This window comes from Heteronotia binoei, chromosome 20 (assembly GCF_032191835.1).
Source record: "Heteronotia binoei isolate CCM8104 ecotype False Entrance Well chromosome 20, APGP_CSIRO_Hbin_v1, whole genome shotgun sequence".
Lineage (NCBI taxonomy): Eukaryota > Metazoa > Chordata > Lepidosauria > Squamata > Gekkonidae > Heteronotia > Heteronotia binoei.
The window spans coordinates 14,644,899-14,671,598 of record NC_083242.1 but is presented as its reverse complement, the minus strand read 5'-3'; the positions used below and the strand labels follow the sequence as shown (position 1 = coordinate 14,671,598).

Sequence of the window (26,700 nt, the reverse complement as noted above, 5' to 3'; positions counted from 1 at the left end):
TTGGGTCAGCCATAGCTCTCATAGGAGTTGTCCTTGAAAGGGCAGCTGCTGTAAGAGCTCTCTCAGCCCCACCCACTGCACAGGGTGTCTGTTGTGGGGGGAGAAGATAAAGGAGATTGTGTACTGCTCTGAGACTCTGAGTGGAGGGCGGAATATAAATCCAATGTCTTCAATGTCTTCTTACCCTCGGCTGGTGTATTCTTCAGATTTAGTGAGATATTTTGATTGGCTGTTGTTTATACTTGCCCTCAATTAGATAGTATATATTTGCATTGTGCAAGGCGTTGCTCATCTTCTTTGTATCATTCCAATTTTAGTATATGTGCTGCTAAAATCATTTTAAAATACAGCATATTCAGCTAGACAATGCTCTTGTAAAACCAGCTGCACAGAGACAATTTCGCATGTTTTCCTCTGTTGTTCTTTCTATGTCTTTTGAATGACTCCTCTCTTATAACTGAAAAAGTGGCAAAGTTCTTACACCTCACCATAACAGGAGAAGCTTCAGAAATAATTGATGATATTATCGAACTGTGCTGTAATATATTCTAATTGTGATTCCTTTTGTATCATGTTTCTGTTAAAGCTCTCTCAGCCTCACCTACCTCACAGGGTGTCTGTTGTGGGAAGGGGAAGGGAAGAAGATTATAAACCACTATGAGACTCCTTTGGGTAGTGAAGGGTGGGGTATAAAGCCAATCTCCTCCTCCTCTTTTCTTCTTCTTCATCATCTTCTTCTTCTTCCAATAAAGGCTGATTGATTGACATTTGCACTGCAATCCAAGGTAGAATTACACCTAAGCTTGCAAGAATTTAGAAGGATGTTTAGGATTGCACTGTTAGAATAATTTGTTTTTCACAGAGTTTGCTACGTCATGGTGCGACCGAATTGTCCGGCGGTATAACCGGATGGGCAGGCTGGGCCCACCAACCTCGTCAGCCTAAGAGAAGGAAAACTCTAACATCAAACCCGGGCAGATAGAGCTCGTTAATGTAACAGCTACCACCTGGAGGACTCACTGCCGGCGTCCCGGCTTACTGGGCCATGGCAGATGACCCCCAGGTGAAAGGGTGGAGCCAGTACCGCGCACACTGCGCTTCACCTAAAAAATTCCTCTGCGCAGGCCTGAAGGGCATATCCACACACACAACCCACAACGCATCAAGTCCTGCAGCGATAGGCAAGGGGCGAAACGGCAGGTGGAAGGTGCCACTGGAAGCCGCAGTCCCGATCCTGCATGTAGGCGGTTCAGGATATTGGTCGCCTGATGCTAACCCGGAGACGAAAGCATCTTTCGGCAGCACCCTGAACGACCAAGCAGCCTTATCTAGGGACAGCACTGCTTGCTCCACACGGAGAGGGGCCTAGAAAAGGTGGCCTAAACAAAGCTCGTCTCCCCCACCCCAGTTGGCTAGCCGCGGTCAACGGGCATCCTTACTTGCGGTCGAAAAATATCAACAAAGAAAAGGCATGCACCTGCCTCACAAAGTGTGCAAAGACTAAAGCTTGCGTGTTGGAACATCAGAACCATGCTTGACACAGTAGACAGTGGTCGCCCTGAACGACGCTCTGCTCTGGTTGCCCACGAACTTCTCAGGTTGAATATCGACATAGCAGCTCTCAGTGAGGTCCGTTTCCCTGAGGAAGGTAGTCTTCAAGAACACGGTGCTGGCTATACCCTCTACTGGTCGGGTAAGTCAAAGGCTGAGAGCCGCCTTTCTGGCGTTGGCTTCATGGTCAGGAACTCCATTGCCTCCAAACTCGAAAACCTTCCAACAGGTCACTCAGATCGCATCATGTCCATGCGCCTCCCACTTCAAAACAAGCAGCATGCAACACTCTTCAGTGTGTATGCCCCAACCCTTCAAGCAGATCCTGCAGAAAAGAACAAGTTCTATGCTGATCTACGCAACCTCGTACGGAAGACCCCTACAGAGGACAAGGTGATCATCCTTGGCGACTTCAATGCCAGAGTAGGTAAAGACTCGGAAGCCTGGAAAGGAGTACTTGGCAAACACGGCATTGGCAACTGCAATGACAACGGGCGCCTCCTGCTAGAATTCTGCATGGAGCACCAGCTCACCATCACCAACACTATCTTCCAGCAGAAGAACAGTCTGAAGACAACCTGGATGCACCCACGGTCCAAGCATTGGCACCTTATCGACTACATTCTGGTGCGCCAGAGAGACCTTCGAGATGTCTTACACACCCGAGTAATGCCCAGCGCAGAATGTCATACGGATCATCGTCTTGTACGCTGCAATCTCCGTCTTCACTTTAAACCCACACCCAGGAGAGGAGGTATCCCTCGGAGGAAGTTTCAGGTTGGCAGCCTTCAGTCAGCCGAAGTTAAAGCTGCCTTCCAGGCAAAACTCCAGTCAAGAATTGAGGACCTCAGTTGCCCCACAGACCCTTCTCCAGAAGCACTCTGGGAACACCTAAAAACTACCGTCCTGCAGATCTCTGAAGAAGTCCTCGGGTTCTCCACAAGGAAGAACAAGGACTGGTTTGATGAGAACAATCAAGAGATCCAAGAATTACTGGCAAAAAAGAGATCTGCCTACCAAGCACATCTTGCTCAGCCCTCCTGTCCTGGGAAAAAAGCAACCTTTCGCGCTGCATGTAGCAACCTCCAGCGCAAACTTCGAGACATTCAGAACGAGTGGTGGACCAAGCTCGCAGAGAGAACCCAGCTGTGTGCAGACACTGGTGATTTAAGAGGGTTCTACGAAGCCCTGAAGGCAGTATATGGTCCATCATATCAGGCTCAGAGTCCCTTGCATAGTGCAGACGGCCAAGTGCTCCTCACAGACAAGGCATCCATACTGAACCGGTGGTCGGAGTATTTTCAGGTTCTCTTCAGTGCCAACCGCGTAGTTCAAGATTCAGCAATCCACCTCACCCCACTTCAACCGGTGAAAACAGAGTTGGATGAGATCCCCACCCTAGAAGAGACTGTTAAAGCCATCAAGCAACTGAAAAGTGGCAAGGCAGCAGGAGTTGATGGAATTCCACCAGAGATCTGGAAGCATGGGGGCACAGTACTACATAGCTCACTTCACAAAGTACTTGTCACCTGCTGGGAACAAGGCAAATTACCACAGGACTTTCGCGATGCAATCATCATCACCCTATACAAGAACAAAGGGGAAAAGTCAGACTGCTCCAACTACCGGGGGATAACCCTGCTCTCCATCGCAGGCAAAATCCTTGCCAGAATACTCCTGAACAGACTGGTGCCCACCATTGCAGAAGAACTCCTCCCAGAGAGCCAGTGCGGCTTCAGAGCTAACAGGAGCACCACCGACATGGTATTTGTTCTCAGGCAGCTCCAAGAGAAATGCAGGGAACAGAACAAGGGTCTGTATGTGACTTTTGTCGACCTTACCAAAGCTTTCGATACCGTTAGCAGGAAAGGCCTGTGGCAAATCTTGGAACGTTTAGGATGTCCCCCAAGGTTCCTCAGCATGATCATCCAGCTACACGAAGACCAGCGAGGCCAAGTCAGACACTGCAACGACCTCTCGGAGCCCTTCCCAATAGGCACAGGTGTAAAGCAAGGCTGCGTTCTCGCGCCAACTCTCTTTACGATCTTCTTTAGCATGATGCTTCAAAGAGCCGCAGTAGATCTAGATGAGGACGATGGTGTCTACATCCGCTATCGCACCGATGGCAGCCTGTTCAACCTGAGGCGACTAAAGGCTCACTCCAAGACAATGGAAAAACTCATCCGAGAGCTACTGTTTGCTGATGATGCTGCACTCGTCTCCCACTCGGTATCAGCTCTGCAGCATATGACGTCCTGCTTTGCAGAGGCTGCCAAGCTATTCGGCCTAGAAGTTAGTCTGAAGAAAACAGAAGTTCTCCACCAGCCTGCACCCCAGGAAGATTATCACCCTCCCTGCATCACTGTGGGTGAATCAGTTCTGAAGACAGTCCAGCAGTTCAGCTACCTGGGGTGCATCATCTCCTCAGATGCCAAGATCGACAAGGAGATTGACAACAGGCTGGCAAAGGCAAACCGTGCATTTGGCCGACTGCACAAAAGAGTGTGGAGCAACAAGCATCTGAAAAAAGGCACAAAGATCAATGTTTACAAAGCGGCTGTGATGACAACCCTCATCTACGGCTCCGAATCGTGGGTTTTATACCGTCATCACCTGCGACTCCTTGAGCGCTTTCATCAGCGCTGCCTTCGCACCATCCTCAACATCCACTGGAGTGACTTTGTGACCAACACTGAAGTCCTCAAGCGGGCAGAGGTTACCAGCATCGAGGCACTGCTGTTGAAGACGCAGCTGCGCTGGGCAGGGCATATTTCTAGGATGGAAAACCACCGCCTTCCCAAGATTGCCCTGTATGGCGAACTCTCCACCGGCCATCGAAATAGAGGGGCACCAAAGAAGAGGTACAAGGACTCCTTGAAGAAATCCCTTAGCACCTGTCACATCAACCATCACCAGTGGTCTGACCTAGCCTCAGATCGCAAAGCATGGAGGCACACCATCCACCAGGCTGTCTCTTCCTTTGAGAACACACGCATAGCTGGTCTTGAGGACAAAAGGAGATTGAGGAAGAATCGCACTGCTACAGGACCAACCCTAAATCAGACCTTTCCCTGCAGCCGCTGTGGCCGGACCTGCCTGTCCCACATTGGTCTTGTCAGCCACCAGCGAGCCTGCAGCAAACGTGGACTATTGCACCCTTCTTAAATCTTCGTTCGCGAAGCCAAGCCGAGAGAGAGAGAGAGTTAGAATAATTTGGGAGAATCCATACTATTACAAGCCAGGATCCAGAAGCTTATTCTCCCAATGAAATAGATAGGAAATTCACCATAGCTCATGAACTGTAAGCCGATGTCCAAGGAAAAGATACAGAAGTCACCTTTTGCTTTTGGGTAGAAACTGTCCTCATCCCAAAATGACATTCCAGGTCAGATAACCGGTCAATCTTGCTCACTATTAACTGTTCTGATTGATGTATGCAACCCTGTTTGTCCGAAGCAGTAGAACAAAATTTGAGTCTTTGCTCTGACTAAGGAAATGTCAAATGCTGAAAAATGAATCAGAGTTTTAAAATTTTCTTTTTTATGTGTGATTCTACTTTCTATGTATCAATTCAATCTTAATTTAAAAAAAAAATCTGTTTTCAACCTTGCTGGTCTTTTGACCATAATAAACTTGGTTTGTTAGTTGGTTGGTTAGTGGTTCTCCGAACTTTCAAGCAGACAGAAGCAGTTCCCACCTTTGTTGCCTTAACTTTGTCAAATGGAAATTGTGAAGGATTGAACTCAACAGCTTCTGCATGCCAAAGGGGTCTCTACCGTTGAGCCCCTGCATGTGTTTTTATGTTCCCTTTGGAAACTTCTCTTAACATGTAAGAGGGGCCCTGGAAGTTATCAGTCATCCAAAAGCCAAGTTTCCGACTCTGGGGTTATGTCGCGTCACGATGTTTTCTTGGCAGACTTTTTACAGGTTGGTTTCCCATTACCTTTCCCAGTCATCTACACTTCCCCCCCCAGCAAGCTGGGTACTCATTTTACCCACCTCGGAAGGATGGACGGTTGAGTCAACCTTGAGCTGGATACCTGAACCCAGCTTCCACTGGGATCAAACTCAGGTCATGAGCAGAGAGCTCCGACTGCAGTACTGCAGCTTTACCACTCTGTGCCACGGGGCTTTGTAGAAGCCAAATAGTGAAAAGGTACTCCCGAAAAGGAGGTGGGGTATGATTTTGGTACTATGGACAGCTCCTTAGTGGTGAAGGCGGAGTTGCCCTGGTTATTGAAATACTTTGGCGACATGTTAAAGCTACAAGAGTGACTCCAGAAGCTCTTGGTAATGGCTCTGGAAAATGCCAGCATTCTTTTGCATGGGTGACTTCTATGCCAACCAAGTGGTGGGTGCTTCCCCCCTGCCAACTCTGCCTCTTGTTTAACAGCTCCTGATTTGGTATTCTCCAAAAGCAACTAACAAGAGTCAGATCTTTTTAGATATTAAATTTAAGGAGGTGGTAGAACAAAGTCTGAGTCCAGTGGCACCTTTAAGACCAAGAAAGGTTTGTTCGAGGTATGAGCTTTTGTGTGCAAGCACACTTCTTCAGATAAAGATTAAGGAAATGCATTGCTGATTAAGGAGGCGGGTTCTTTGTCTTCTAAAATACTTCAGGCACTGAATGAATGCTGTATATCAGTGGCTGCCTGCTAGGAAAATCACAAGTGCTTAATTCCTGACATATGGGGTGTGTATGATAGATTTCAGCCCTGCCTGCTAATCTCTCCCTCTGCGGTAGAAATATTTTCAGATAAGTGAATACTTGCTGCAGTTTCTTGACTGAAAGGAACTCTGCAGGTGCTCAAAGACGCCATTACCATCAGGGCAGAGACGTCCAGGTTAGACTACTGTGATGCTCCCTATATGGGGCTGCCTCGATGACAGTTCAGAAACTTGGGCTAAGACAGGATGCCTCTCTCTGTACTGGCAAGTATAGGTTGATAAGAAAACATTGTGCCCAGGGCTTTCTTTGTAGCAGGAACTTCTTTGTATATTAGGCCACACCCCCTGATGTAGCCAATCCTCCAAGAGCTTACAGGGCTCTTAGTACACAGCTTTTGGAGGATTGGCGACATCGGGGTGTGCAAAGGAGTCCTGCTACAAAAAAGCCCTGATTATGCCTGTTCTAAAACATCTGTAATGGTTACAAAGTTTGTTTCTAGATGTAATTCAAGGTGTTGGCTTTAGAATTCTGTGTGATCTGACTCTCAGTTGGAAGTACCATTTCCTATTTGAGCTCCTTAGGATGCTAAGAGCTGCTAATGAGCCTCTGTCACAGGCTCATTCTTTTAGAAAGATAAATTACCAGTGTTCAGGAGCTAGTGCTTTTCTGAGATGTCTCTGCAATTGCGGAATGCTTTCCCTCTGGAAGTCTATCTTTGTTCTTCTCTGGATCTCCTTTGCAAACAAATGAAGATGCTCATTCTATTGGGAGTTTATAGATAATCTAACAGTTTTGGTTGTTGTAGATTTTTCTGCCTGTGTGGCTGTGGTCTTGGCATTGAGAGACCTGACGTTTCAGCAGCAACTGTGACTGGCATCTTCAGAGGTGTAGCCCAGACACCCAGAGAGAACTCCAGTTTTCTGGGTTACACCTCTGAGGATGCCAGTCACAATTACTGGCGAAACGTCAGGTCTCACAATGCCAAGACCATGGCCACACAACCCGGAAAATCTACAACAACCAATGGACTCCGGCCATGAAAACTTTCGACAACATATAGTCTAGTGGTTGTTTTTCATTTTTAAAAAATTATTCATGCATGTATTTTTGTCTGGATTGTGATAATCGAGTTTGAAAAGAGAATATCAGCGTGTTCTTTAAGAGGTGTAAGTGTTTCCTCATTGGGAGCTAATTGCCGGAAGATGGTCTCTAGGTAGATTTTTGGTTCAGTTGGGTGTAGTGGTTAAGCCAGTTTAGTGTGGTGGTTAAGTGCACAGACTCTAATCTGGGAGGGCTGGGTTTGATTCTCCATGCCTCCACATGCACCTGCTGGAATGGTCTTGGGTCACTCATAGTTCTCTCAGAGCTGTTCTTTCAAGGGCAGTTCCCTCAGAGCTCTCTCAGCCCCACCTACCTCCCATGGTGTCTGTTGTGGGGAGGGAAAGGGAAAGGAGATTGTAAGCCACTCTGAGGCTCTGAGTGGGGTACAAACCCAATCTTCTCCTCCTCCTTCTTCCCCTCCTCCATTTTATCCTCACAACAGCAACAGCCCTACCTACCTCACAAGATGTCTGTTGTGGGGAGGGGAAGAGGAAGGAGATTGTAAGCCACTCTAAGTGAAGGGCAGGGTACAAATCCAATCTCCTCCTCCTCCTTTTATTGAGATTTGGAGAAGGTGCCATCCCACCAGCTAAGGCAGGGGTGTTGAGCTCATTTGTTACAAGGGCCGGATCTGACATAAATGAGACCTTGTCAGGCAGGGCCAGGCCATGTGTGTACCTATTTAAGATTAGATAGCAGATAGAAACTTTATAAAGGACACAGACAAACACACACACACACACACATATATATTAAAAAACTTAAAACATTAGCACTCATTGGTCTTAAAGGTGCTTCCTTTGTATTTCTCCCATGGGATCCAGAAAACTGGGCAAAGAATGCTTTGGGTTGGAAGGACAAAAGTAAATGGACAGTAGAAATCTGGCACAATTATTTGTTTGAATTTATACAGTCAGACATCGTGGCAGTATTTAACAAGATGACAACATGGGATGAGAAAACCAAGGAAATTACGACCAGATGGAAGACCTACCTAGAATGGACAGTGATAGAAGGAAGGATGGACATTCAGTGGAAGATTAAGACTTTGTGCCCATGGCTGGGGGGAAGAGACTAGGAGTAAAAGGGTGGAGGGGGGGAGGGAGGAAGGGCATGTTGGAAATATAAAAGATATTTGTTGTAATGGATTAAAAGTTTAACAAATAAAGATTATTTATACAAAAAAAAAAAGAATGCTGTGTCTCCACCCTCACCGTGGAGGGTGGAGACATAGCCTCAGCCAATAGAAGGCTTAGTAGCTCTGCTGGGTGTACCAAGAAGTTTCTGCTACAAAAAAAGCCCTGGGCTCTCAGAGTCTGGCAATGTAAGCTATCCCTCCTCCCCTTCCTCCGCAAGGGAGGAACCTCAACCAATGGAGAAAATAGAGGTTTTGCTCTGTAGCTCCTGCACAATTGAGTAAGCGTCATAAAGCAAACTGTTATGCAGAAGGAAGCAAAAGAGAGGGAGAAGGAAGCAGATGACAGTCAGTTGCTCGGGGGCCTGATAGGAGCCCTTTGGGGGCCTAATTCGGCCCCTGGGCCACATGTTTGACACCCCTGAGCTTAGGCAAAGGGGACAGGTTTGAATGACAAAGAGGAGTTTGAGGAAACCGTGAAATGAGTTGGCTGAAAGCAAAGCACCATGTGGGGGAGAGATCCTCTTTCTAGGACTTTGGTCCGCTCCTATGCCAGAGTGCCTTATTGCCTCCACCCGAATACCACCTGATATTTATTGACAAAGCAAATATTACCAAAGTCACCTCTTTGTTCTCTCGCCTGTAGGAAATCAAACCCGGTAAAGCTTTGACCTTGGAACTTCTCATCCCTTGGGAAAGCAGAAGGCACATAGCAATATTGTAAGTAAACAATTAAAAAAAAAATCCGCCTTATTAGTTCACTTCCCTGACCTCTGATCCTGGCACTGAAAGCAGGTTTTGAGGCAAAGCGCTTCCTTGTGTGAAGTCCTGGAACTTGTTCACTGGGACTGATTGGTGGCTAATCGGTTAACTTTTTAGGGAGAGTGATGGGAACAGAGAGGAGGGTCCCTGTCTCTCCTTGGCCAGATTCCATGCTTTTTCACCACCAAAGACTCACCTGGGAAATTGAGTGATTTACAGGCAGGCCTTGAATTCAGCAGGAGCTCACAGGAGCACAGCTCCTGAACCTTTCTGAGGGTTCCCCCTCCTCCTCCCCACCTTGTCCATTGAATAGTAGGTGCAGCTGGTGTTAGTTTTGACTTTTAAAGCCTTACGTGGCCTGGGACCAACATGCCTGTGGGACCGTCTCTTCCCATATATGCCCCGGAGGTCACTTCATTCGGCCTCCCAAGATAGGCTGACTGTCCCCGGCCCAAGAGATGCTCGTCTTGCCTCTACCAGGGCCAGGTTTTTCTCAATCCTGGCCCCAACCTGGTGGAATTAGCTCCCTATGGAGATCCAGACCCTATTTAGCTTCTTAGCCTTTCATAGGGCCTGTAAAACGGAGCTGTTCTGCCAGGTTTTTGGGTGAGGCAATGGGCATCTATTCATTAGATTGATTTGCCTCCCCTATTGTACTATCCTACTATGCTGTTTTGCTGTTTCATATTGTTATACCATCTTATTATATGGTCCTGTTGAACCATTCTGTTGGACTGAACATTTTAATCGGTTTTTATTGTTATGCTGTTGTGATTTGAGCCAGTTTGGTGTAGTGGTTAAGTGTGTGGACTCTTATCTGGGAGAACCGGGTTTGATTCCGCACTCCTCCACTTGTACCTGCTGGAATGGCCTTGGGTCAGCCATAGCTCTGGCAGAGGTTATCCTTGAAAGGGCAGCCGCTGTGAAAGCTCTCTCCAGCCCCACCCACCTCACAGGGTGTTTGTTGTGGGGGAGGGAGATAAAGGAGATTGTGAGTTGCTCTGAGACTCTTGAGTGGAGGCGGAAAATAAATTCAATGTCTTCTTATCATGATTTTATTATTTATGTTGTGCTCCGCTCTGAGCCCCTATGGAGAATGGGCAGAATATAAATAGAATAACAACAACAACAACAATCCCTGGATGAGTTCCACCACCTATTTTTCTACAAAACAACCCCTGTTTACAGGGGAGGGGAGGGAAACCTTATATGCCACTATGAGCTCCTTTGAGAAAAGGCGAGATAAAAAGGTGATAGATGATGGATCGATCAGTTCCTGCAAACCAGGTACTGTGAGCTTCCAGGAGCTAGGGGAAGTGCTGGAAGTGAACAAAGCAATGTGGAATCCCCTTGTGGCTTGAACCAAGGAGTATACCTGACTTGGGAGTTATTCTATCCCTGCTCTTTCTTCTGCTTCCTTATTCTAGTACTTCCCTTTCCCCCCGTAAAATGACCTCGGCTCACACTGCCATCCAGCAACTGAGGTGTTTAGTTGCAGGATGGGAGACCGTTCCACTGGTGTGCGGCTTCTGGCTGTCCCACATGTCTGTGTCAATTTGTACCTAGGCTAACGGAAGTTTGCAATGAAGTAACCGGGCTCTAAGCTGATGCAGCAGTTCCACATGTGTCCTGTGCGAGAGAGTGCAGTCTGGCACATCACCATCAGTTTGATTTCCTTGTTCTACATATGTGTGTGATGGATTGCACAGGTTGCGTGGTGTCTTCAAGTACTTGAAGGGCTGTCATAGAGTGGGGCAGAATTGTTTTCCATTGCTCCAGAAAGTGAGATCAGAACCAACAGGTGGAAATTAAATCAAGTGTGTGTTTTTTTTGCAACCAGGGGTTTTTTTTAGCAGGAACACATTGGAACATAGTTCTGGCCTGCTTGGTGTCAGGGGTGTGTGGCCTAATATGCAAATGAATTCCTGCTGGGCTTTTTCCTACAAAAAAGCCCTGTGTGAAGCAATGGTGATGTCAGGGGCGTATGGCCTAATAGGCAAATGAGTTCCTGCTGGGCTTTTCCTACAAAAAAAGGCCCTATAAGGCTACTAAACAGTAGGAAGAACTTCCTGACTGTTCCTGTGTGGGACAGGCTTCCTCGAAAGGTGGTGGGCTCTCCTTCTTTGGAGGTTCTTAAGTAGAGGCTAGATGGCCATCTGACAGCAATCTGATTCTGTGAATTAAGCAACAGACCAAAACCATGAGTAACCAGAAATACCACCCATATAGTATAACAATGTATCTTATATATTTAGACTTCATAAAAGAACTGAATTCTGTGAATTAGGCAGATCATGGGAAGGAGGGCAGGAAGGGCTGCATCAGTGCTTAGTTCTTGTGGTCCTTTCTTACACACTCAGGGAAATGCTGATAGCCACTTTGGGGTCAGGGAACAATTTTTCTCCAGGCCAATTTGGCCGGGCATCTTGGAGGTTTTTGCCATCTTCTGGGCATGGAGCAGGGGGTCACTGGAGGTAGGGGGAGGTATTTGTGAAATCCCTGCATTGTACAGGGGGTTGGGCTTGGTGACCCTGGAGGTTCCTTCCAACTCTATGATTCTAAACAGCTTCTGCTCTAAAGAATGCAGCTGACACTTGAAATGGCAGAGCTGGACAGGATAAAAGTACCACACTGAAACCTCGCGGTGGTGAAGCAGGCTAAGATTTCTTTTTTTGTTTTTGTGTTTGTTTAACTCTATTTTTATTCTGCCCTCCCGGCAAGTAGGGCTCAGGGCGGTTGCAACATATAAACATAACAGTTTAAAAAATTAAAACACAATGTGGTAAAATTCAGTTCTATACAACCCTAACAGTAACATTACGCGTGTAGTAGATAGACTGATAGACAGTGCTGGGGAGGAGCCTGTGGTCGTGGTGCATGTTGGCACCAACGATGTGGGGAAATGCAGTCGTGAGGTCCTGGAGGAAAAATTTAGGCTGCTAGGCGGGAGACTTAAGGCCAGGACCTCCAAGGTAGCCTTCTCGGAAGTGCTACCTGTTCCACGTGCAGGGCAGGAGAGACAGGCACGAATTAGAAGTCTCAATGTGTGGATGAGACGATGGTGTAAGGAGGAAGGGTTTAAGTTTGTTAGGCACTGGGATGCTTTCTGGAACAAGCGGGAGCTGTACAAAAGAGACGGTCTCCACTTGTCCCCGGATGGAACCAGGCTGCTGGCGCTTAAAATCAAAAAGGTGGCAGAGCAGTTTTTAAACTAAATCTTGGGGGAAAGCCGACAGGAGATGAAATGTCTCTGGTTCGGGAGGACTCGTCTCAAAGAGATGAAGGGTTGGCTGCTATTTTTCTACCGGGTAACAGACCAGAGTTGCCCACTGTGAAGGCGACAAACAATATGGACTGTCTGCCAGAGTCTCGAGGTGGCAGGAGGAAGGTGGCGGGCCTAGCTCGCCTGGGAAATTATAGATGTTTGTATGCAAATGCTAGAAGTGTTCGAAGTAAAATTGGTGAATTGGAATGTTTAGTGTTGGGAGAAAACATAGGCATTGTGGGAATTTCAGAAACTTGGTGGAATGAGGAGAATCAGTGGGACACGGTGATTCCTGGATATAAGCTATATCGGAAGGATAGGGAGGGAAGGGTTGGAGGTGGGGTGGCTCTGTATGTCAGAGAGGATATACGGTCCAGTAAGACTGAGGTCAGAGAATTAGATTCACTTTTAGAAATGCTTTGGGTTGAAATAGAGGGCCCAAAAGGAAATTTAACTATGGGAGTTTGTTATCGCCCACCAAATCAAAAGAGAGAGGACGATTATAATATGATGGAAGGCTTAAAGATAGCGGCTAAACGTAAAAACTGTGTTGTAATAGGTGATTTTAACTACCCGCAGATTGATTGGGTCAATATGTGTTCTGGTCGAGAGAAAGAGATTGAGTTTCTTGATGCTCTCAATGACTGTGCTATGGAGCAGATGGTCTCAGAACCTACCAGGGGTGGGGCGATCCTGGATTTGGTCCTAAGTAATGCCCAAGACATGGTGAGAGATGTAAAAGTGATTGCGCCACTTGGGAGCAGTGACCATAATGTTATTGATTTCACCATTTGTATAAATAGGGAGTTGTCCAAAAAGACCGCCACAACCACGTTTAACTTTAAAAGGAGTAGATACACTGAGATGAGGAGGCATGTGAGGAGGAAACTGAAAGGAAAGGTACATACGGTCAAAACCCTCGGGGAAGCTTGGACGCTATTTAAAACTATAATCCTAGAAGCTCAGATAAAATACATACCACAAGTTAGGAAAGGCACAAACAGGCATAAGAAAAGACCTGCATGGTTAACAAACAAAGTAATGGAAGCTGTAAAAGGTAAGAAGGACTCCTTTAAGCGGTGGAAAACCAGTCCAAGTGAGATTAGTAGAAGGGAACACAGGCTGTGGCAAATCAAATGCAAGACTGTGATCAGGCAGGCAAAAAGGGACTATGAGGAGCATATTGCAAAAAACATAAAGACCAACAATAAAACTTTCTTCAAATATATTAGAAGTAGGAAACCAGCCAGGGAGGCAGTGGGGCCCTTGGATGACCATGGGGTAAAGGATCACTGAAGGAGGATAGGGAAATGGCTGAGAAGCTAAATGAATTTTTTGCCTCCATCTTCACTGTGGAAGACGAGAACTTTTTGCCCTCCCCAGAACCACTAATTTTGGAAGGGGTGTTGAAAGACCTGAGTCAGATTGAGGTGACAAAAGAGGAGGTCCTACAACTGATAGACAAATTAAAAACTAATAAGTCACCGGGTCCGGATGGCATACATCCGAGAGTTCTGAAAGAACTCAAAGTTGAACTTGTGGATCTTCTAACAAAAATCTGTAATCTTTCATTGAAATCTGCCTCCGTTCCTGAGGACTGGAAGGTAGCAAATATCACCCCCATCTTTAAAAAGGGTTCCAGAGGAGATCCGGGAAATTACAGGCCAGTCAGTCTGACTTCAATACCGGGAAAGTTGGTAGAAACCATTATCAAGGACAGAATGAGTAGGCACATTGATGAACACGGGTTATTGAGGAAGACTCAGCATGGGTTCTGCAAGGGAAGATCTTGCCTCACTAACCTGTTACATTTCTTTGAGGGGGTGAACAAACATGTGGACAAAGGAGACCCGATAGATGTTGTTTACCTTGACTTCCAGAAAGCTTTTGATAAAGTTCCTCATCAAAGGCTCCTTAGAAAACTTGAGAGTCATGGAGTAAAAGGACAGGTCCTCTTGTGGATCAAAAACTGGCTTAGTAATAGGAAGCAGAGAGTCAATATAAATGGGCAGTCTTCGCAGTGGAGGACGGTAAGCAGTGGGGTGCCGCAGGGCTCGGTACTGGGTCCCATGCTCTTTAACTTGTTCATAAATGATTTAGAGTTGGGAGTGAGCAGTGAAGTGGCCAAGTTTGCGGATGACACTAAATTGTTCAGGGTGGTGAGAACCAGAGAGGATTGTGAGGAACTCCAAAGAGATCTGTTGAGGCTGGGTGAGTGGGCGTCAACGTGGCAGATGCGGTTCAATGTGGCCAAGTGCAAAGTAATGCACATTCGGGCCAAGAATCCCAGCTACAAATACAAGTTGATGGGGTGTGAACTGGCAGAGACTGACCAAGAGAGAGATCTTGGGGTCGTGGTAGATAACTCACTGAAAATGTCAAGACAGTGTGCGTCTGTAATAAAAAAAGGCCAACGCCATGCTGGGAATTATTAGGAAGGGAATTGAAAACAAATCAGCCAGTATCATAATGCCCCTGTATAAATCGATGGTGCGGTCTCATTTGGAGTACTGTGTGCAGTTCTGGTCGCCGCACCTCAAAAAGGATATTATAGTATTGGAGAAAGTCCAGAGAAGGGCAACTAGAATGATTAAAGGGCTGGAGCACTTTCCCTATGAAGAAAGGTTGAAACGCTTGGGACTCTTTAGCTTGGAGAAACGTCGACTGCGGGGTGACATGATAGAGGTTTACAAGATAATGCATGGGATGGAGAAAGTAGAGAAAGAAGTACTTTTCTCCCTTTCTCACAATACAAGAACTCGTGGGCATTCGATGAAATTGCTGAGCAGAAAGGTTAAAACGGATAAAAGGAAGTACTTCTTCACCCAAAGGGTGATTAACATGTGGAATTCACTGCCACAGGAGGTGGTGGCGGCCACAAGTATAGCCACCTTCAAGAAGGGTTTAGATAAATATATGGAGCACAGGTCCATCAGTGGCTATTAGCCACAGTGTATGTGTGTATATAAATTTTTTTGCCACTGTGTGACACAGAGTGTTGGACTTGATGGGCCGTTGGCCTGATCCAACATGGCTTCTCTTATGTTCTTATGTTCTTAACATGAATGAAAAGGTGGGCTTCAATGTGGTTAAAGCGCTCTCCACAAACTCCCATTGTACGTGTGCTCAGGCAAGGTGCTGTTGGCAGGTGTTTCTTTTACAACTAGCATTGTTATGAACTGCTGAGCCTGGAGGACACTCCGGCTGCAGTCTTCGTTTTAACTTCATGGCAACCCTGTGAGGTGGAGAGACAGTCGCTGAGTGCAAAGTCAGCCAGCCTGGCTGGAACAGGAGTAAAACACAGATTCCCCCGCACCAGTTTTCCAGTGGTGGGCTGAAAGTATTCAACAACTGTATAGTAGGATAACAAAATAGGAGTCGATTGCACCTTTAAGACCAACTTAGTTTTATTCAGAATGTAAGCTTTCGTGTGCATGCACACTTCTTCAAACGAGGAATGAGGCACAGTAAGCAGAGCTACAAATAGCTGGTGCGGTTTGGAATGCCAAGTGGTACAAAATAAATGCCTTCTTTTTGACCCAGTTTTATTAGCAATAGAATAATTAACAGGCATTCTCAGATTTTGACATGTTACTGTTTTATGGTTTCCCACGCTAAGGCAACCCAGATCAAAGGTTTTCTGAATTGGTTAATTTTACTATTCTCTATTGGTTTTTAACTTTGTACCACTTGGCATTCCAAACCCCACCAGCTATATGTGGCTCTGCTTACTGTACCTCATTCCTCATCTGAAGAAGTGTGCATGCACACCAAAGCTTATGTTCTGAATAAAACTAAGTTGGTCTTAAAGGTGCAATCGACTCCTATTCTGTTCTACTACTTCAGACCAACACGGCTGTCTATTTGGATCTATCTGTATAGTAGGGTGATACTGCTTTTTGTAATGAAGATAGAAGATATTCGATTTATATCCCACCCTATACTCAGAATCTCAGAGTGGTCACAATCTCCTTTACCTTCCCCTTCCCCCACAACAGACACCCTGTGAGGTGGGTGGGGCTGAGAGAGCTCCTACAGCAGCTGTCCTTTCAAGGACAACTCGTACGAGAGCTATGGCTGACCCAAGGCCATTCCAGCAGGTGCAAGTGAAGGAGTGGGGAATCAAACCTAGTTCTCACAGATAAGGGTCTGCACACTTAACCACTACACCAAACTGGCTCTCAGTGTTTCCCTTGATGCCAAGCTTCAGTATCACTTTGCTTATTAGAGAGGGGGAAAAGGTAAAGCATAACCACTGTTTACAATGTGAAAAAATAAGAGTCTTTTTTTGGGAGGGGGGGCGGAGCGTGATTATCTTGTTTTGCAAAATAGCAGAGCTATAAATGCATACAGACTAACAGACCATAAACAGCATGCAACGTATTGAAAAGTTGGAGCAGACATTAATAAGATCCTGATTTTAAAAGTTGCGGTGTGGGTGCATGCGTATGCAAATACAAGCAGCATGGGCCATGTTTAATTGCTAACAGGGGGAGAGATCTGAAGCAGCTCAAGGCAAAGGGATATTCTCCAGGGCTGTTTGTGAGCAGGAACGCAGTTCTGGCTGGCTTGGCATCAGGGGGTGTGGCCTAATATGCAAATGAGTTCATGCCAGCCTGATGTTCTCTATCATTCAGCAGGGCTTCGGGACTGCATCTCTGTATTCCCCCAGGTCTCCAGGCAGTCTGAAGTCTTCTCAGTTACATCGTGGAAGGCTTTGTAGATTCAGTTCTGCTAATCAGCATCTCCCCCTCCCCCGGCCCAAATTGGGTCATGATCTTAAGAGTCTTGTACGAAAGCCAGTTCGGTGTAGTGGTTAAGAGCGGCAAACTCTAATCTAAAGAACTGGGTTTGATACCCACTCTTCCTCCACGTGCAGCCAGTTGGGTGACCTAGGGTCAGTCCCAGTTCTCTCAGAGCTCTCCCAGCCCCACCTACCTCACAGGGTGTCTGTTGTGTGGAGAGGAAGGGAAGGAGACTGTAAGCCACTCTGAGACTCCAAATGGAGGGCAGGATGTAAATCAAATCTCCTCCTCTTCCTTTCTGTCCTCCATTTTATCCTCGCAACAACAACCCTGTGAGGTAGATTAGGCTGAGAGACCGGGACTGGCCCCAGGTCACTCAGCAAGCTTCTGTGCGGCAGAATGGGAATCAGTTTCTCTCAGACCCTGCTCTCACACTGCAGCCCATAGGAACCACATAGGATAAACTCCAGGTTTTCAGAGAAGGAAGGAAGATGGGGAGGGAGAGAGAGGTAGAAAGAAAGCAAATTTAAATGCATTCTCCAAGCCGCTGGAAGGGAGGGAGGAAAAGGGAGGGGAGAAAGGGAGAGGTGGAAATAAAGCAACTTTAACTTGATGAAGTAGTTTAAAGAGACAAATGCCTTCTCCAAGTTGGCCGATGGGGCCCTGGGAGCTTCCAGAATTACCCAATATGTGTGAAAGAGCAACTTGTGGTTCCCGAGCCACAGTTTGGCCACCCCACCGGCTGTCTTGAGCTCCAGACTTTGATGGAGCCCCCTTTCTCCTCCCCCTGCTGAAAGAGATCTCCAGCAAACCCCGCGGCTTCGCCCGGGCTTCCAAGAGGAATTTGGTCAAAGAAACGGAGGCGCAATTGAATGAGAAAGACCCGGGAGCCAAGCAGCGAGGCGGGTGGTGTGTGCGTAAAAAGGCCCTTCCCATGTTGCTGCGCCCTTCCCAATGGCGCGCTCCTTCCCAGAGTTCGCGGGGGCTCAACCTGCTCTCCTCTCGGGTTTCTGTCTCTGGCCATGCTGGGATTCCAGGGCAATGCTCCCCCCCCCCCCAGCCAGCCTCTGAAACGGTTAACCCGCTCGGAGCCCCCGCCTCCTGGCATGATCTCACTCCTCCCGTTTGCCAATCGCGGCTTTACGCTGCAGCAAAAGAGTTGGCTGGAGCCGGAGCTCCGAGCAGAACGCGAGAGGCGGGCGACCAGGCAAGAAGGCGGTGGGGAGGGGAAAGGCGACTGGTGGGACGGCTGCCTTCCTCCTCCTGCTTTGCAGGAGAGCGCAGGGGCTCTCCCCAGATGTGATCGCCCCCTCTTGGATCCTCCGTGGGCCGTCTGGGTGCGCCCCCCTCCCCCCCCGCCAGGATGATGGGCTGCAAAACCAACTCGCTGACCTGCCTGCAAGGGGGCGGCAAGCCGGGGCTGCCGGTGGTGGCCGCGGCCACCGACTCCACGGCCACACTCCACAAGCTGGCCCTGGCCACGGGGGGCACGGAGAAGTCGTGGTACCGCTGTGTCTTCCCCTTCGGCATCGTCTCCCTGGTCATCGGCGTGGCCGCCACCTGCATCACCTTCACCATCAACGGGCCCCAGATGGACATCGCCAAGGTGGTCTCGGTGGCCACTCTCGTCTTCGGCTTGGGGCTGCTGGTGGCCGCCTTGGTCTGCTGGCGGGCCAAGCGGGAGAGGCAGCGCAAGAAGCAACAGGGCCAGCCCGTGCCCCTGGAGCAGGGAGCCCTATGATGCAGGCGCCCCGGCAGGTAGAAGCGTGGCCAGAGCTTTTTTCCCCCTCCTGCCCTGTGACAGAATGAGGGGAGCTGGGAGGGGGTGGCTTTGAACGCACCCCTCTGTTGTTTGGGAGGCAAAGGCGGGAAGGTGAGAGCATGTGGGCGAGCGAAACCCCGTTTGTTAAGCAAGCAGTGTTCCCGAGAGCCAAAGAACCACAGCCCACCCGGGAAGGATGGCTGAAATTCTGTGGAGCTGTGTGGCAGGGACTGGCGGCTGGCTGTGCATCAGACTCGAGCGTCTGCCCCAGATGAACCCCCCCATATCCTCAGGGGGGCTGCAAGCTTCTTTCCCACCCCAAAGAAGACCCCCTCGTTTGCAGAGAGCACCATGGCTAACTTGAAGAAGGCACCGGCGCAGCGAGAAAGCCAGGAGGGGTAGACATCCCCAAGGACACCCACCCGCCTGTCTCCATCACTGCTACGCACATTGATGACTGATCACGGAGAGACCTTTTCTTTCGTTATCTTTTTTAAGGCAACGAGAATCGTGGAGCGGTTCTCAGCAAAAACAACAAGGGTGCAGCGTAAAGTTCCCAAGCTGCCGCCGCTGGATGAACAACTGGATCCTTGGATTTTAACCGTGGGGGGAGGAGCGCGGGTGACGTTGGGGTACTGATGAGCAGTGGCACTGTGCCCCCCCATTTTATTCTTTGTGTGTGTGTGGGGGGTCACGTCAAAGGTCACTGTTGGGATTCTTGGACGGACACGTGCTCTCCCCGCAAAGGACAGAGAAGAAGCCGCCCTTGTTTGCTGAAGGGAAGCGACCGATCAAGAGAATTTAAGGCATTGCACGGGACGGTTGAGGCTGTGGCTAAATATTGTGGTGTGGGGGTGGTGGTGGTATGGTCTCATGTTGTGGGCAGGACGGGCGCAGGTGGGGCGGCTGACCCTTGAGAAACCCTGGCACAGTATTTGCCAGTATTTGGATGCAGGGCGCTGTGTGTTTGGGTGATGCCTAGATGGGTTTTGTCTGCTGGAGTGGCAAATTCACAGGCCCTGCTCAGCCGACCCATGCGACGCACATCGTGCCTAGGCTTGCTTGTGCACCTGTTATAAACTGATGTGCAAGTGAGCCACTGTTGACTCGGCATGAGAGGCTGTGCCAATTTTCAGAATAGTGCTCACAGCAAGGGCAGAGGGGGTTGTCCTACTCCAGGGCATCCTGGATTGCTTCCACATGGATGTTTTGCTTCGGTTTGGCATCCAAACCAGAGTGTGTTCTTTCCTTTGTTTGTTTTTTTTAACATCCACACAACCTTGATTCTGCTTTGGCAGGGATACTGTAGGCTGATCCTGCACTGAGCAGGGGGTTGGACTAGATGGCCTCTGTGGCCACCTCCAACTCTGTGATTCTCAGATTGTTGCCTAATCTACTTTCCAGGTATCCCCCTGTTTTGCCATGCTGTGTCTCAAATTTGGTTTGGTATGCCTTACCCTTTTTCTTAATGAAAGCCGGGGATTCAGAGGAACGAGTAGATCACAGAGATAGATTGTTATAACATTATGATGTTAGAGTGATCTAGCACTTACCAATTAAAAAGAACAATGGAAAAACCCTTGGTGGTGCATGGGGGAGGGGAACCAGCAGTTGTGGGGAGCCGAGGCCGGGAAAGTGTCAGAAAGACTGATGTACAGATGTTCCTTTGCTCTGGCAAACGTCTCTGCATTTGCAGGGGCAACAGAGAGCTGCATAGAGAACAGAGAACCAGCCCCGTTCTATCACATGTATTGTACGGTGCTGCTTGGCTATCGCTGCATATGTTTTGGGGTTGTGCAGATGCAGCCTGGCTCAGTTTGAAATTATCCCAGCCGGCAAAGGGTCGCTGCTCAGTTTGAAATAGTCCTAAGGCAGTTATATGCATTATAAGTGGAGGCGTTGAAGTGGGAAATAATCAAGAAAAAAGAGTGTGGTTCCATCTCTTTGGTATGGGATAGAGTCTACGGACCTGTTTCTTAACTCAGGGTTGGCCAAACTTGTTTAATGTAAGAACCACATAGAATAAACATCCAATGTTTGAGAACCGCAATACATGAACGTTGGATGTTTGAGAGCTGGAAGGAAGGGAGGAAAATAGATGTGGGAGGTGGAGGTGGAAAGAAAGCAACTTTAACTTGAATGCATTCTCCAAGCTGGCTCGGCTTGGAGAAACGATTGAAAGAGACAAATTCCTTCTCCAAGCCAGCCAACAGGGCAGCCACGATCCAGGGCTGTGTTTCCCAGGGAAATTCAGGAAGGACTTTCTTCCTTTTTGCACCCAGACTCCCCCTCCCAGCTGCCTCTGCTAGAGTCCAGCAATACCGAGGGAGGTTCCAGGCAGCAGGGGGGGAAACAGCTGCTCTTGGCTTCTCAGCACCTGGAGCCCGTCCACATACGCACATGCAACTGGAAAGAAGTGAAATCGGACTCTTTGTAAGTCTAGAAGCCGGGAGAAGGGGGAGCAGCCGGGACAAGCATGGGTGGGTGGGGGTTTCAGTCGAGAACGCAGAGCGGACACATCCATCACGTTTTCTGGCCGAGGTGCTTCAGGGTATGCTGGCCAGTCCTCTGGTGGGGCAGTCCTGCCACTGACCAGATGTAACATTTGTCAAAGGGAGAACTTCATTGCAAACTGAGGAAAGGAGGCACAAGTGAGTGAGTTTTTTGGGATTCGGCCAGGTGGCCGTCCCTACACTTCTGGCTGGGCCGTCTAGAACAGAGGATTGCTCCCTGAAACCTGTGTTTTGCCACACACACACACACACACACAAAATCAAACCACTGTTGCGCAGGCAGATTTTGCAATTGGCACTGTCTAGAAACAAGGACTTTAGTTGTTCTGTAGCATATGTACTCAAGCACTGAGTCGCCTGTAAGCAGGGTGCATGTTCCAGATTTCATGTTCCCCTCTCCCTCTTCAGTTGCATGTCTAATTTGGATGGGTATGGCTTATCTTTCATTTCTGACATGAAAACATGTTTTTTTCTTTGCCACTTTCGCTGTCCCTTTAAAAAACCCCTGTTTCTTGATTAAGATTTTGTAGGACTGTCGGGGGCAGAGAAAATAATCTTGTGCGGGGCTGGAGCCCCCCAGCTGGCTCTCTCTGAGGCTTGCCCCGAGAGAAGGCAGGATCCCAGAATCAGGGCACCCTAGCCACTGAACATGTCACTGGCGTGATCAGAAGGTTCTGGTTCTGAGACAGCACGTAAAATTGGCACCACATCGCCAAGCTGCTTTCTGGGAACTTGGCCCTTTTGTTTCATGTGTTCAGTGTGTTGCAAAGAGACAAAGGTGGGGAGAGAAGCTTCCAAAAATGTAAAACGTGCCTATGCAACAGGGCCGGATTAACAATTAGGCTAAGTAGACACTGGCCTATGGGCCCCCACACATTTAGGGGCCCTGGGCTGTCTTTCCCCCCCAGTTTCCCCCCTGCTTGCAGCCCTCCCAGCCTGCATGCCCAGCCAGCAACTGAGCCGCTCTTTGCCCGACCTGCCTAGTGTGGCTTCTGCTGGCATTACCAACTTTGCCTCTCTCTGCCTCTCCTCTGCAGCTTTGTCAAAGGGGCTTTTTGAGAAGGTGCCTGCAAGCTGCAGCTGGGGCCACAAGCAGTGGGGTGGGCTCTGAGATAATTTGCGAGGGGGCCCCTGAGATTTTGACTGCCTAGGGGCTTGCACAGGGTTTAATCCAGCCCTGCTATGCAAAGTTGGGTTTTTACTCCTCTCACACTTTCCCCCATCCTTTCCTGTTCCTAGTGGAACTCTGGATAATTTCTTACGCTTTGCTCTCCAAACCGAGAGTGTTTACCACGGTCAGCTTGAAGAACTGTCCTGTCCTTTTTTTATGCAGAGTCCCTGAAGGAAATTGAGTGTGTCTGTGTGGATGGGGAAGAAAACCACCCAAGTTTGGGGTCGGTGGGGGGCGGGGATAGTACCATTTGTGCTCCACAGAAGGGAGAAACCCCTTTGTTGCTTCATTGCCCCAAGAGTCAGAGGTGGTTCCTAGAATCAGGCTGCTGATTGCTGCTCTGTTTTCTCTCCATTCCGGTGCCCTGAGGTGATCCGGTGCTCCCCCAGTCCTGGCAACCAAATGAAATGTGTGGTATTTCCTGAGCTGGAGGGAAATCTACAGACTGTTGACGTCTCTGCATCGATCTTCCAGCTTCCCAAGTCAACGGGCAGATTTACACCCTCCCATTGGTCGGAATCACAGGCTGGAGATAATCGAGCAGGAGATGATGCTCAAAAGGGCAACGCAGAGAGAGGAAGTACCACGTTCGGTCAGAATGTCAGATTGGGTCTGGAGAGATCTGGATTTGAATTCCCACTTGGCCATGACGTTCTCTGGGTAACTTTGGGGTCAGCTGCTTTCACTCTCAGCCTGTCCTGCTTTGGGGAGGATGAGTCTAGTGGTGCCAATCTTCAGGTGACACCTGGAGTTCTCCAAGAATTACAGCTAGGGCTTTTTTGTGTGCAGGAATGGAGTTCTGGCTGACTTGTTGTCAGGGGGTGTAGCCTGATATGCAAATGAGTTCCTGCTGGGCCTTTTGCTACAAAAGAAGCCCTGATTACAGCTGATCTCCAGACTATATAGATTAGCATGTGTGTAAAGTGCTTTACGTTTAAAGTGCTGTCAAGTTACAGCTGACTTATGGCAATGCCAGCAAGGGACCTGAGAAGCAGAGGTCTTGACCATGGCCTTCCCCTGCAGAGTCTTGCTTGGTAGTCTCCCATCTGACTTATGATGACCCTGGCAAGGGGCTTTCAAGGCAAAGGAGAAGCAGAGGAGGTTTGCCACTACTTTCCTCTGTAGAGTCTTGCTTGGTGGTCTCCCATCTGAGACCTATGGCGACCCCAGCCAGGGGCTTTCAAGGCATGTGAGAAGCAGAGGTTGTTTGCCACCGCTTTCCTCTGTAGAGTCTTGCTTGGTGGTCTCCCATCCAAGACTTATGGTGACCCCAACAAGGGGCTTCCAAGGTGAGGGAGAAGCAGATGCCACTGCTTTCCTCTGTAGAGTCTTGCTTGGTGGTCCCCCTTCCAACTCCTGACCCTGCTTAGCTTCTGAGATCTGATGCAATTGGGCTATACCAGGCTGCCTCCCCTCTCAAATAAATTAGTGCCCCTGGAGAAAATGGCACCCTTGGAGGCATTACACCCCACCCTGAGATCCCTCCCCCTCATATTTCACCCTTCCCAGGCACCGTCCCCAGATCTCTAGGAATTTCCCAAGCTGGACACAGCAGCCCTAGAGGGGCCATGAATATTACTCTGAGTTCCTTTGAGAAATGGAGATGTGAACGTGCAAGTTTTTAAGTTGGGTCTTTCTAGACTGCAGCTCACTGCTGCATGACATCCGCTGTTTAAGAGGTTTTCTCCCTGCTGCTTCCCGAGACTTCAAAACCTAAATAACCATCAACAGGGCTTTTGTTGTAGAAAAAGCCCAGCAGGAACACATTTGCATATTAGGCCACACCCCCTGACACCAAGCTAGCCAGAACGCCCTGAGCAAAGACAGTTGTGGAATGTGGCTGTACTACACTGCCTCCAACTCTCTGAAATGCTATTATTTGGCTTTGGCTGAAGGTCTGAATGCGGGATTTTGTAGCAAGAGGCCCATCGACAGAGCTCTGCTTTCCTTTCACGGAGCAGCTGTCCCCCCCCCCCCCCACACACACACACTCTTCAGCTCAAGGGTGAAGGGGCTTAACACCCCTCCCTGGTCATGTTTTAATTATCTCAATTTGAGCATGCACCCTGGGGGTGTTTTATCCCACAGAGGAAAACATACGGGTAATCATATGTTCTCCATTGGGCAAATTGCCACACCTACCTGGACTGAAACAGCAAAAGTGTGTGGGGAAGGGATAGAACGGGTTAGAATGGATAAAAGGAAGTCCTTCTTCATCCAAAGGGTGATTAATACATGGAATTCACTGCCACAGGGGGTGGTGACGGCTACAAGCATAGACAGCTTCAAGAGGGGATTGGATAAACATATGGAGCAGAGGTTCATCAGTGGCTGTTAGCCATAGGGTATTGATGGAACTCTCTGTCTGGGGCAGTGATGCTCTGTATTCTTGGTGCTTGGGGGGCAACAGTGGGAGGGCTTCTAGTGTCCTGGCCCCACTTGTGGACCTCCTGATGGCACCTGAGTTTTTTGGCCACTGTATGACACGGAGTGTTGGACTGGATGAGTCACTGACCTGATCCAACATGGCTTTTCTTATGTTTACACACACACACTCCATGATTCTCATGCTTGGTCCTCTATCTGAATGGGGAGTCCCTTAAGAACATAAGAGGGGCTCTGCTGGATCAGACCAGTGGTCCATATAGTCCAAGATTGTGCTTTATCAGTCAAAGAGTGGCTTCCCTTTACAGCTTAGAAGAAATTCATATTGGTTCTTAGAATACTGCTTTCTGCAGGACAGCTGTTATTCACTCACTGGCAGTCTTCAAGTAGCAGCTGGACAAACATGTCAGGGATCCTGCATTGAGCAGGGGGTTGGACTAGATGGCCTCTATGGCCCCTTCCAGCTCTGTGATTCTATTATTCTGAGCATGTTTTGGAGCCTGGGGCCTGATGGCAGAGCAAAAACACTTTCCTGTAGCTTTTCTGCCAGAGCAGCAGCTGAACCTTTAAGGCCAACAAAGTTTAATTTTGGGTGTAAGGTTTTGTGTGCAGGCACGCTGTTATAAGCTTTCATGTGCATGCACTCCAGAATTGAACTTTGTTGGACTCAAACTTTGTTCTGTTGCTTCAGACTCTGTAGGCGTGCAAATGAAAGTTTGTATCTGAATCTATCCTAATGAATCTGTCTTCACGAGAGAAACCCAGGCGAGCTCAAAATCCCAGGCAGGGGAAAGAGTGGATGAGCCAGCCAATATAAGAAGGAGAGAGTTGATGTGATGGTTGCGTGAGAGTCCTGGAAATTATTGTAATATTTTAAAAATGTTTTCAACAAGCTTGCCTTTTAGAGAGCCAGTTTGGTGTAGTGGTTAAGTGGGCAGACTCTTATCTGGGAGAACCGGGTTTGAAGAAGAAGAGGATGATATTGGATTTATATCCCACCCTCCACTTCGAATCTCAGAGTGGCTCACAATCTCCTTTATCTCCCTCCCCCACAACAGACACCCTGTGAGGTGGGTGGCGCTGAGAGAGCTCTCACTGCAGCTGCCCTTTCAAGGACAACCTCTGCCAGAGCTATGGCTGACCCAAGGCCATTCCAGCAGCTGCAAGTGGAGGAGTGGGGAATCAAACCACTCCTCCACTTGCAGCTGCTGGAATGGCCTTGGGTCAGCCATAGCTCTCGCAGAGGTGTCCTTGAAAGGGCAGCTTCTGGGAGAGCTCTCTCAGCCCCACACACCTCACAGGGTGTTTGTTGTGGGGGGCAGGGAAGGTAGAGAAGATTGTGACCACTCTGAGACACTGAGATTCAGAGTATAGGGTGGGATATAAATCCAATATCATCTTCTATCTTTTTTTCTGAAGGTCAGGAAAGTAAAGCAGCCACCCTGAGAATTCTTAGCCCCCTCGTAATGCGAGAGCAGAGAATCAAAGCCATTTGAGATCAGAACAGGTAGTTTGGACACACATGATGCTGTGATTCGGCTCACACTCAGATAGGCACAGAGGGTCTGTTGTCATGGGGCAAGGTGGAATCAAAGTGCTGTTAAAAGTATCGGAATCGGGGCAGGCCTTGCCATTAGGCAA

General features: G+C 48.4%; 1 protein-coding gene across 1 annotated transcript; it reads left to right on the top strand.

The window, feature by feature from the left end:
- Window positions 1–18,585: 18,585 nt before the first annotated feature.
- Window positions 18,586–18,973, top strand: LOC132588446 (transmembrane protein 100-like). The gene has a single exon (XM_060260838.1). The coding sequence runs from the start codon at window positions 18,592–18,594 to the stop codon at window positions 18,967–18,969; it is 378 nt and encodes a 125-aa protein (XP_060116821.1). The 5' UTR covers window positions 18,586–18,591; the 3' UTR covers window positions 18,970–18,973.
- Window positions 18,974–26,700: the final 7,727 nt, after the last annotated feature.